The sequence below is a fragment of the Excalfactoria chinensis genome, chromosome Z (genome assembly GCF_039878825.1).
Source record: "Excalfactoria chinensis isolate bCotChi1 chromosome Z, bCotChi1.hap2, whole genome shotgun sequence".
NCBI classification, from domain to species: Eukaryota; Metazoa; Chordata; class Aves; order Galliformes; family Phasianidae; genus Excalfactoria; species Excalfactoria chinensis.
Genome location: NC_092857.1, coordinates 57,168,839 through 57,181,807, shown reverse-complemented (window position 1 = coordinate 57,181,807; position 12,969 = coordinate 57,168,839). Strand labels below are relative to the sequence as shown.

Genomic DNA, 12,969 nt, shown 5'->3' with positions numbered 1-12,969 from the left:
GAAGGTGAGAATTCAGCTCTAAGAAAACAGCAAGCTAATTCAATCAACAGCATGCATATGCCCTGTAATTGCCTTTTGGTCATTTCATTATTAGTTCTTCTTCATCTCCCCTTTCCTGTTTGTTATAGATCATCATATATTTTATCAAGACAGAATGTGGGTCAAGACTGCCTTTATTTGCAAAGATCACAGATTTGGGTGTTTTAAAGCCAACCAGAACAGTACAAGTGTAGGAAACTGAGAACTTTTCAATTAAAATGCCTGCCTATCTGAGGGGTTCCAGGTTCCTTCCAGCCCCACAAGCAGCCAGGAGAAATAACAGGCTTGGTTGTATCAAATGGACTCTATTGCTTTTATTAATCAGTGTTACACATATAGGTTAATTTAAAAAAGCTACAGTTCATGGAGTATGTCATCTCTACTACACGATACAGATCTAGGCCAAAAGACACTGCATCTACTGATGCTCAGTGTAAAAAACCTACAGTTTATTTTCTGAAATACAAAAACTCAAACAAACATCCTTTGTTAAGTGCTCAGTACAGCTCACAGCATTTTACTACAGAGTTTCATACACTGTTTTCGTGCAAAAGGAAGTACAAATAAGGAAGTATGTAGGTTTGAACTGAAATTAAAAGAAAAAAGGTGGAAACAAAGGAAAACAAGCAAGCAGAGGAGTTAGAGATGGGTGTCTGCTATGGGGATTCTTCTAAGCTCAACGATCTGAGAGTTCGCCATGCTGCCCCCGTCCTGGCTGCCATGGCAAGATTCGTTGTCACTGACGCTGAGACCGGCACCTAAAACAGAGAAGACAGAAAACTCTTAAGAATCATAGAGGATGGAGTCCTGAGACAGAAACAGTAACACTGGGCCTTTTACAGGGCTGCTCTGCTTCATTCTGGTTGTTGAAGTTCTTTGAAACTCTACAACAGCATGACAAGCTGTCTGATGTTGGTCAGCAATCCTGAATGCGCAGATTACAACATTATCTGACATAATTTTGTGCCACCCAGATACGCTTTTTACAGTTCCACTGTCAGTCACTTTAATTCCCCTAGTAAATGGCACAACAGCTATTTGGCAGTTGCCTTGAAATCACAAGAGCATAAATCAAGGTCTGTTTTAGGCTGGGCTCATGGACTGGCTGTTAGAATCTGGTGCTTCCAAGGATACTTTCATGAAGAATTGACTTTTAATGATATAATTTCCCCGTTAAATTATAATTCCAGCTGTTTTAATAGGACTGTAATTTCAACATGAGAAAATATGCTGAATAAATATTTTTTAAACCCACATTTGGCACAAGCTGGTGTATGGTGTTTTCCTTCTGCTGTGCAAGAACTTCTGCTGTGCCTTTGGACAATGGAAACTTCCACAACACGTCTGGAATAGACCTCTGGAGGCCACCTTCTCCATCTTTTTGTCACAGCAGTTCTGCTATCTATCTGCTTCCTTGTTTTTTTCTCCCATTTGTGTAGTGTGAAATACGGATACCTGCACTGCTTTTCATGGAAGGAGCATTTTTACAAACTACTTCACAGGATATCAGTTGCAACTATAAATTCCATTGCATTTCCAGTTCTTTCTGTCCTTGTGTTGTAGAGCGAATCCTAAAATGTACTTGGGTTGTGTTAGTGTTCAGATCACCCGGACTTTACATTTTGGGCTGTACGGCTCAAAGATGCATATCAGTGCAGTCAGGCATGGTGATTTCCAGACAGACTGATGGTCTTTCAGTAATGCCGCTTACACATAACTAGGAAAGTTATTCATTTCAGGCAGAAAGTAGATCTACAATGGAACTCAGTTAAAGGGAGCTGCAGAGGAATGACACTTGGCACACCAAGCCCTAAATAGGGTATGCCAGGGGAGGCAATGATTTCCATTTTCATACTGAAACACAGTTTAGAGATGTCTGTGTTGCACAGTTAATTTCTTATTTCCATCTATGCTGATGCTCCAGGGTTTCCACCTCCCTTTGTTCTGGTGTTTGGGTCTTGTGGAGAAAGTGCATTTAGTCACATCTGTCAGAGGAGGCCCAAGCTTGGGTTTGGTATGACCCAAGCTCTTTAAAGACCAGCAACTACTGTCAGACCGTGATGGGAGTAAAGAGATATGGATGGATTGATATTGTAATAAAGGTGAGGAGATTAGGGTCTGAATCACTACAAATCTTGTTAATAAGTGTACTGAAGATAATTGAACCACACTTACTCATTCAAATTTACATTCATATTTAACCTTTTCATCAAATTATGGTCCTAATGACTAAAAGCTGTTTCAAAGTCCTGGGAAAAACAACAATTGCATGAGCAAATTATTTGTTTTTTTTTTTTTTTTTTTTTTTTTTTTTTTTTTTTTTTTTTTTCTTATCTTCTCTAAAACTGTTTGCTTTAGAACGGAAACACGAGTGTAATAGAGAAGAGAAACCTGACTGCTGTATTTGCCATTTGGTGACAGAAGGACAAGGTGATAACTGTGACATAAATAAGGTACTTCAAGTGAAGAAACAAAAAATCTTACTTTGCATCATTAACTTTGGAAGTCACATAAAAAGATTTATTTTGGTTAAAAAGGACACGGATTTCAAAAATGGAAAAAGACCTGACTGAAAACACTCAAAGTTATATTACAAAGTTTTCTTTTTATATGCCCAAGATCATTTTTCTTGCTGATGATTTTAAGGCGAATATTGAACTGAACAGGGTTAGAAACACATTTGTCTTACTGGTGGTTATACTGCAATTATTCAGTATGAGGTTTCCAGAAGAATCTTGTGCTGGTCACTATAAAAAGATCAGATACAAGACTAATCTGCTGTTACACCACACTTATTCTGAGATTTCATGCGTGCGTGCTTTGTGGGAAGTTATGGAGGGATTTTTTGTCGTTAAGGACATTCTTATCAGGGATTTGGTAAACCTGAGACTGGAGCAGACTACTTGGGGTTTACAACAGCCCTGTTCAGCTGCTGATACAAAGACAAACTATTTAAGAGCTGATCCTTTTTAGGAATGAGAGCTGAGGTGTAACCAGGATACCAGCTCACCAAACAACTGTCTGGCGGGGAAGGGTACAACTGTTTACATGATGGAGTTTCAGAGAGTTCATAGGTTCAGCTTGTCCTCAGATTAGAGAATTCAAACATAATCCTATCCAAAAATGCATGTACTCCCTTAGAGATGCTGGAGCTGGGTAGCTGGCAGCATTAATTCTCCCCACTTTGAAGCAACTACTTCACAAAAACAAAAAAAGATAAAAAGCAAGCAAAACAAAACAAAACAGCAAACAAGCCGACACAAAAGAATGAGGCCTTTTCTTATCACAGGACTCCCTAGAAATTGAGAAGTCGCGGAGCTCTGCAAAATCAGCAAGATCCCTCCAGTGACATCTGCTGGTTGAAAGACTATCAGTGCATGCCTACGTGCACTGAACTACAGTTGTTATCGTTTACTTTCACTGAAGCATTTTAAGTGAGATGCGGTTTGTTTTGAAATGACTGTAGTCATTTCGTCCTGGGGGAGGTTTTTGTTTCATTAGAACTTCTATATTGTTTCCAACATTAATCATAATTTATGTTGAATGTGTAAGGTGCATTAGATAGAAAAAAGCCAGTGGGCCAATAGAAAAATGCTACATGGGCCATTCACTGATACTTGTTCATTACTACTTGTAGGGATTTGACTTTGCAGAAATTACACCACTGGCATTTTGCCACTGTGTAAAGCTTATCACCCCACTGACAGTCTCCAGGGCAATTCTACTGCATATCTTTCAGAATGTGACATTGCTGATGGAGCAAAATCGTATGTTGATGCTCTCTGATATGTATTTGGAGAGTGCCATGTTCTAGGCTGCTGTTCCCAGCTCTAACCCATAAATACCTTTACAAGCAACTTGCTACACAGGTGGGTCATCAGTCATGACAGGAGAAGCTTAGAGCCTCTTTCAGAGGTTTTGCCATGTTTTGAAATAAAATGGTTTGATTTAGTGTTGTGCATGATAGAAGGGGTGGGACAGTTAGGGGGAGGAGGAGGGGACAAAAGCACTTGTGGTGGAAACATGGATGGAAGGTAAGAGACCAGTAAAGCTGTCATGCATTTATGGTATTTATGTATTACAGCAAAGCTGATGGACAGATTGCTGTTTGGAGAATCCATCTATTTTTATTCAGTTGGCTCAGTTTTTATCTCCCCAGACCTAACCAACACAGAATCCCCCAGAGCACCATGTTATAGTGGGCTTTAGCCTAGATGTCTGCAGCATACAACTCTCTTACAATCAGAAAGGCAACTGTCTTATTAAATTGCCTGATGATAGAGACAAAATGAGAGGCAAAAAAGGATCTAGTTCAAAATTATAACATTGTAAAAGTTAATTAGTGCAATTAGCAATAATAAATTAATACGTAATTATAGCTTTAGTGAAAGAACAAGTCCATCTTTTGAACTATTAGCACCACAAAAAAAATTTCTGTGGTTATATGATGCAAGGTTTGTGTAACATTAGCATAAAAGCTGGATACAAAACTGTACATTGTTGTGTACCTAATTAGCTAGAGACACAGTTGTCTGCCTTTCTCTGATCCAGTTCATATTCCAGGTTAATCTGTAATGTGGTCCAGCATTAATGATTACGGAACCAAGGGCTAAGTGCATAGTTCTGCCACACGTCTCTTTAGCAATCAGGTAAAGTGTGCCAGTGCATCTATTTGTGCAGCTGCACTGCAAACTGCAAATTACTAAACCACTGTAAGGCTGAGAAGAAAGTTATGCAGTGGAGGTTTCTGTGATGGTGTTTAAGCTGTATTGTTTCAGCCATCTTTGATTAATACCACACAGTGTGACCAGTTGCAGTGCAAGAGTGAAGCAGGATGAAGGAATGCGATTTTAGCTTTGCTGACAGCAAAACAGACGTATGATTGCACCCTCTTTCTCAATGATCCTGGCTGCCAGAGTAAACTTCTGGTCTGCAAGCACTAAGCATAAATTAACCTTCAGACAGCTCAAAACTACATAAGCAAAAAGGACAGATGAAATGCAGGGAGGGAAAAAGACATTTCTGCATATACCTCTGCTAATCAATGCTGATCTTCACCCAGCCTTCAGAGCAGGAACTAATATTTTAGCACAGCAAAGGCTGGGTTTGGTTACAGATTGACAGTTATAAGGAATGACAGATTATGAAGGTCTCTATTTCTGCTTGTTAGAGGTAAAATTCAAGGAACAGCAGAGCAAGCATTTCTCTTCTACCTATGTCCCCAGGAGCCACATTTCTCAGTTCAGGAACGATAAAAACAGCTGATATGCTGCAGAAAGCACCTTTCTTCCACTCTCCCAGGAGCTTCTCTTTTCCCAGACAGGGAATTATCAGCTGAAATAAAGTATGGATTACAAAGTTGGAGGAGAACTACTTATGGGCAACTTTGCTGCTGATATGCTTGAGTCAATTTAGTGCTGGGCTGCTGCTTTGAGCTGAGAGTGGTGTAAGCGAGCAGCAGACTAACAGCATGGAGAGGTTGGAGAAGAGGAAGAGGGTGGGGTGAGAAACGAGAGGAGAACTCTCTGACCTGAGCCTCTGTGGTTTCATGTGAGAACAACTAGTGGTGCAAGGGAGGAAGAAGACGCGTAGGCAGAGGGGACTGGGGACTGGCTCCCATCAGTGGCTGCAAGCTTAAACCTATCATGAAATTTCCTTCAACTCAGTGGATGTAGTAACAGCTGAAGCCTGTCTTGAAATGCAGAGAAATCTCACTTTATATCACCTCTCGTCCCTTTTCATTTGTCCTCTTTTATGTTGTCCCTCATGCCATTGAAGCACCTTGACTCACTAGCCATGCATCGGATTGGAGAGTAGGTTTGGCTGGTAGTAACAAAACAGCAATGATTTCCATTTTCAGAGAAACTCACATGTCATGGTTTAAAGCACGTGTTGAGCTGCAGCTTGTATCTAAGGCAGTAGCTGATAAACATTTACTTTGGTGGTTAAAGCAACTCTAACCTCAGTACCTCCTCTTCAGTTTGGTTCGTTCAAGTGTATGTGGGGCTGAAACTAGATGGGACAAAAGTTTTTTTTTCTCAGAAATAGGGGAGTTGTGCCCCTGTAAAACTGTTTGGTCATGAGAACAGGTGTTGAGGAAAAAGGTACAGGTTCTACTTGAACAAGTAATGTAAACAAAAGTCTTTTCTCAGATTGTGCCCTGAGGTCCCAACATCAAATCTTACAAGCTTCAAAAGGCTCACTAGAACAAATAGTCATGTAAATACTAGAGAAGACAATAGTAAAAGTTAGGGGAAAAAAAAGTCAAAAACTGGTTTGAAAGTTCCTTTTTTTTTTTTTTTTTTTTTTTTTTCCCATAGGGCAGTAAATAAGTAAGGATGGAACTTGAAGATTTGTACAAAAATAAATAAATAAATAATCAACCAATGCTAAAAAGAGTTGTGTTGTATTATGTCAACCGTCACTTTCAACTACTGTTGTTGCCTGGATTGCGCTACATGATTTAATGTTCATTCTTCCATAGCGCTGTGTTTACCCCTGTGAATAGGCCAGCTGATGTCAACTGAGCTGCTCAAGCATATGGAACAGTGGGGATCTTAAGTTTAAATGGTTTCCTACGACATTAACATGCTATGAATAATCTAGTTTCTTTCAAAATATTCTGAAAGGAGTAAAAAAAAAAAAAAAGAAAGTTAGACATTTAAAAAAGGGTTTGCAGTTCTAAGGTTATGCGTCCACATTTGAAAACCTTGCCCAAAATCTGTAACTGCACAACAAAGAATTTGTAGTCTGCATAGTTTCCAGGAAAATCAAAAGGTAAAACAGAACATCTGTGATAATCTTTATTAAAAATAAATAAATAATAATAATTACACATCACTAGCTAAATTTTAAATCATCCAGTTATCTTCATAATCAGAAGAGTTTTCTGCAGTGGCAGCTGAATTAAGAGATTAAGTGTTATAAATACGCTGAACAAACTGTCCCTTCATTAGCATTCCTAGTATTACACCCAGTTCAAATGTTCTAAGTGGTGTCACTGAGGGGAATTATTGGTAAAGTGTCAGAGTAGTTAACCTGTTAATTCAGCCAGTTATCTTTTGCAGGACTCCTGCAGACCCACAAGCTTGGTGAAGCCCTCAGGAACATAACAGAAGGTTGCCTGAGTGATCCTGAGGATAGCTTCACCAAGCAAGCTCACCCATATTTCACCCAGGTCTACAGGGTGCTTGGACTAACATCTGCTATATTTTACCAGTGGAGACTCCTTTGCCTTTCTGGTCTTCTTAACAGAAGTTAATGTTCTCACATTTACTTATCTATGAATCAGGTTTTGCTTCATTTCTTCCACTGGAGGCCATGCCTAGCTGCCTATTTATGTCATCACTTGAATAAACTAAGGTTTCATTGGTGCAGTGGGTGAGAAAATAAAAAAAGCAATACTACAGTGAGGGTAAAGCTGGGAATTATAAAGACTTGAACTCTAAGAACATTGAGAAGGCTTGGACTACAAATTATTTATTTCACAGGTGCAGTTTGAGTGTAGACATTTGGAGTGCCCTCCCCAAAGCTTTGTTATCCAGAAACACAGTGAGCTCATCAGGTTTGGCTGTTGTGTTTAGGCAGAAAACTATCTAGCTTATTTTTTTCCAGGGTACCAAGTTTCGGGCCCAAATACTCTATACATCAACTCAAAAAAAAAAAAAAAAAAAAAAAAAAAAAGAAAAAAAACGGGAAACAAGATGGCCAACATCTAAATGCAGCAGGTTTGCTTATTATGAACTTGAGAAAAAATGTCAGAGCCTCCAATCTGCTGCTACATTCCGTATGTCTGTGAATTATCATGACTTAAAACCCATTTTTGCAGAGTCCTTCTCTGTTATTTTATATAGTCTGCACAATATTTTTAGATCATAGAATAGTAGACCAAGCCAAAACAATTCCAGCTTGTATTTACAATGGTAATCAGATTAAATTAACAGTAATTGGATCTCATGAAATGGTGACACCATTAGAGTGAAGAACAATGCAACAGTCTGAGGAACAAGGAGAGGAATCACTCACCAGTCTTTAATGCAAATATTAGGTCATCAAACTCCTGTGATTCCTCATCAGCGACCAGGGAACTGTTACTAAATCCTCCAGAAGGGTGGAAAACATTGCCATTTTGCGGACTCTGCTTAAAGGCAGAACTAGCTTGACTAGCAGGTTGCAAGGATGCTCTCTCCCAGTCTGCTGGCACCTGTGAAGTTTAAAAGGACACAGAAAAGTAGTAATCATAAAATCTACAGTGTACAAATAATTTACATGACTGCTGTCTTGGGGTCACAGACCAGAATCTATAACCAGAGCTGAGTTCAAAGTCAGATTTAGAGTCAGCTATTCAGTCACTTCTGTATTTAACTAAGTAGCTTAATTTCAATACACACATACATACATAAATGTATGTACTCAAAACAAGTCAATTACCCTTGTGCTAGCTACAGCCTGACCTACATATCTCAAAATGTCATAAACATTTTGCTATTGCTGAAAATTGCCCCCTCCCTGGTATGGAGAACTTTTAAGTAAAAGCACTGAATAGTTCCAGCCAAAATATGTTCTATGACTCTCCTCTCGCAACTGCTTCTTACTTCACTGGAGCCCACCTCTTCCTTCTACAGCCACAAATCAGCATTACTTTGATGATTTGCTGTTGTCAACCTGTAGCTTTCTAGGATCTACCAACACAATCTTTTAAAGTCATTTTTCAGTCTTTGAAGGTGTTGGTGTGCAGCCCTACAGCTTTGATATCAACTTTGCTATATTTCATTTGCCAATTTAAAGTTAAAGCCCTCCCCACACACAAAGATCACAATTTCATTTCATTACATAAAGGTTTTACTTTTTACTATTTAATTATTATTATTACTTTTTAATCTTTTAAATCTATTTCCTCCATAACTGTGGTGCAAAGCCAAAGCTCTGAGCTCTAAACTCATATATTTTATGACAATCAAAATACACTTTCTTGGCATATTGCTCACCCATTGTTCGAGATTCAAGAATATAAGAGATTGCTATATGGAGCTGAGAAGCTACATTGCCCACTATTCCAGAGAATCAGGCACCACCTTAAGTGACGTTCTGAGAAGCCCAATCAACTTATCAGTCTGCCAAGAGGCAGCTGAGAAGCTTTAACACCCTGACAAACCTACAGTTGAGCAGGCAGAGAAATGGACAAAACAGACACCAGTTGAGCAGCTTGGTTTCCACAAAAAAGAAAAATTAGAGCTGGCATGATTATTTGAAATATTTCAATTCCATTAAATGAGCTTGAATTTTTTCATCTTCATCAACACTCAGCAAACATACATTGCAGCAAAAGTCACCTTGGTTTATTACAGATGGTGAAAAATAGATGCCGGCAGCACTCCAGTTCCAGAAATGAAGAGATTGAAAATTATCTCCCTCAAAATTAACAGAGCATGATTTTGCAAAATTCAAAACTTAGAACTCATCTTACAGCCTATAGCTTGGTTGAAGAAATAATCCTGATACTTTCATTTCTTGTGTCTTGCTTCTGACAGCACTTTAACCAACCTCTGTAGCAAATTAAACACACAAGTAGAAAGAGAAATTCCCCAAATGGGATGGTGCCAGCAAATTGTATGTTCTAAGAATACTGTCATGGCCAAGGACAATATTTTTTTACAGTAAAAGGAAACTTTTCTCCCATACACACCCATTGGGGGGGGCGGAGGGATGGGGGGGGAGGGGGGAAAGGATAAAGAAAGTAAGGAAGAAAAAAGAAAAGGAACTGTGATAATTATTATCTCATTCACTTCAGCATATCCACTTAAAAGTACATTTTTAACACACAATGCAATGACTATAAAGCATTGTTACCTCTTCCATAGCACTGATGAGGTTCTGAGTAGACTTGCTGATCTCTCCACCTGAAGCTGGCAAACCACTGCCATGAGTGAAGAAAGCAGATCCTGGAGTGCTATGTCCGTTCATGTCTACAGTGTAACTTGCTTTCACCGGGCAACAAAGTTGATTGTGCAGTATGAAATACACAACAAAGACATAAAGACCCTGGAACATAAGGAGAGAAAAAGAACATTCATATGTGAAAAGAAGGAAGCTTAGATCAATTTTTGATCACAGTTACATCAAGGTCCAATATGCTGTAGCAGATGCCTTCCATTACACCAACAGACCATGGGCTGCAGCGAGTTTCTCTGGATAATAAGGTGTCACCATCAATCAGAGACCTGGACTAAAATGAAGTTCACATCCAGAGGCCTCCAGTTAAATGCTATCCTTCCCACAAAAACAAACAAACAAACATGCAAAAAACAAACACAACCCAAAAGATTCATTGAAAATGATTATTTGTTTGAATCCACGTAGTTCCACAGCAAATCCAAGTTCACAACAACGGAAACAGTTTTACAGTTGTCATAACAGTGAAAATGTGGTTACGGGCTGCCTTTGCAATAGGTTTTGGCTGTTGGTCACTAGCTACAATTTTTGTTTTATTACTGACCTTGCTAATTCTTACATTCTTGCCTCAGCTTCAATCTGCATTTCTGCTGGTACAGACACCAAGTGTATAAATTATATTCTCCATGGTATCCACTAAGCTAACACTGTCTTTCATTTGTGATTACTATAAAGCCTGTACTGTGTGTCTCTACAGTTCTTCTTTAAAAATTGCTAATTTTGACCTTTAGGCTTAGCCAAGAAGAGTATCATAACCATGTCTTCTGTTTGCATGGAAATCCAGTGATCAAATTTCTGAATATGCAGTCTGACTTTCTCCTTCTCTAATTATTAAATTGCGCTGATACTGAGTGAAAATTATTCATTTAAATGAAGGAATCATCCAAATCAATAATTAATAAAGAAGGAGTTAACCAGAAGTGCGCATAAAGAAGACCTCAGGAATCCTCTTGATTACTGCAATTCAGTTATGTTTGCGTTGCTTTTTATATTTCATCTTGTCCTCTAGATCCCTATAACCAATTGTATTAAACAACAGTTTACTGGAAAGGAGCCTATTGGCATGACAGTAATAGCTGGGATTATAAATAATAAGGAGTTTCATCTAATTATATTTGGGAATTTTTAGTAAAAAGAATTTCAAATGTTGAGAGAGCATGTTTGTGGCCATTCCTATAAAGCAGGTGATGTAAACCACTCTTCATCCACAGATTCATAATTTCTTAGGCCAAAACTACATAACAAAACAATGTATAATAACAGTCTGGGACGAAAGTAACACAAGCAAATGGGATTTGGTGGGATTTCAGTCTCAGCTAGTGAAACTCTGGAAATGCCTTCATACAGCTGCTATAAATCCAGACAGATACACAGTTCTGTACAAACTTTTTTTCTTTTTCTTTTTTAAAACAGAAAAGAGAAAAACAAAAGTGTTAAAAATAATTGCTTAGAAAAAATAGTTCTTCACTTTTCCTGATAGGGTTGAGTTTTTGTTGTTGTTGTTGTTGTTGTTGTTTTTGTCAAGAAGACTGAAGCACTTAACTGAGAGACTTACAAAGGAAATTTCTTGGTGATTCATGTAAGTATTCATTCCAAAAAACTGATGCAAACACATATTGCACTTAAGAGACACTAAAAAGGGACTAATATGTCCTTTCTTTCTCTAAACAAATCCAAGGACTCTCATGTAGGTCAAACATAATGGGACCAGCAAGTGGATTTCTTCTAATTTAAGTTTAATGGATGTGTGAAGGATAAGAGTTCTAAGAAGAATGGATAGCAGTGGTGACACTCAGCTCCAAAATTCAGAACAGTTTCTGGCACTCCTGACTCTAAGGACATAGCCACAAAAGTCACACATACATTTTAAGTGGTTTTGTATTTTTTCAAGGAAACCAATTAATTGTAAGCTCTGCCCAGCTGTCTCCCAGAACAAGAGGGACACCAGGTTCCTTTGAAAAAGGCTGATGCTTTATTGTGCTCCTGTGCAGGACTGAGTGAAGACACATTCTACCAAAGCAAACAAACTCAGAATAAAGCACCACAATTACCTCTTTAATGTCAGTTCCCTGATTTAAGTCTCAGTGTGTTTCAGGCAGTGCTATTTCTGAGGAACTGTTGCTATACCAGCACCACAAGAAGCATTTTGACAGCTAAAACACCCTTGCCTGGTCTCACTGCTGCCAGGAGTCAGGCCTTCTCCCAGCAGCAAGAGCCAGCAGTGCCTGGATGCACTGACTCACAGCTGGCACCACTCCTTTTACTCCAGCTGCAGCCCTCCTTTCATTAATCTAGATTTAGAGATAGGCTGATGAGATGTGATCTGTAGAGTTCAAGCTGTTTTAATAGCCTTCTCTTAATGCATTCCTAAAACAGGGGAATGGGCATCAATCATAAAATAATTTGTCAGTTACCACGATACACATTTTCCAGTTAAGATACAGACACAATCTCAATCTTGTCAGGCCAAATTCAGTAACAAGCTGCAAATAAAACTAATAGGGACCAAGAACCCTATGTAGAATCGTCTTGTGAGATCTCCCCTTGCTAGTTCTGAAGGCTGGGAAGGAATTTTGGCATGTGGTGTCCAGGGAACTCTCACATGCTGAAGTGGAGCAGTGATGAGGCTGCTTTGGGTCCTTCCACAGTGATCAAATTGGGAGGTTGTTTGACTGGCCCAAGGACAGCAAAATTCACAGTCTGAGGTAGGTAACAAGCAAAAATGTGTGAGTTTCACTTCTCCTACCCAGCAGAATATCACAGTACTGCCTTACAAGCAGAAGCTTATGAAACCATTCTATCTAAGAAAACCAACACTCCTAATGTATCACATAGGATCTGCACTGTTGGGCAGACCATTACTTGCTTAGGTGGAGAAGGACGGATCCTTCTTTGAACCAATTTCCTGTATACTTCTACAGAGTTAACAGAGATGAAGTTCTGCATAGCATTGTGATTCTGAAGTATACAAGGAGCTTA

General features: G+C 38.9%; 1 protein-coding gene across 1 annotated transcript in view; it reads right to left on the bottom strand.

Annotated features, from left to right (window-relative positions):
- Nucleotides 1-332: 332 nt before the first annotated feature.
- ADGRV1 (adhesion G protein-coupled receptor V1) overlaps nt 333-12,969 on the bottom strand; it is a 259,889-nt gene continuing 247,252 nt past the window's right edge. The window contains exons 88-90 of the mRNA XM_072360423.1: nt 9,889-10,080; nt 8,065-8,242; nt 333-797 (exon numbers count right to left, since the gene is read on the bottom strand). Coding sequence (XP_072216524.1) covers nt 679-797; nt 8,065-8,242; nt 9,889-10,080 — 489 coding nt within the window. The 3' untranslated portion in view covers nt 333-678. The remainder of the gene's footprint in view (nt 798-8,064; nt 8,243-9,888; nt 10,081-12,969) is intronic.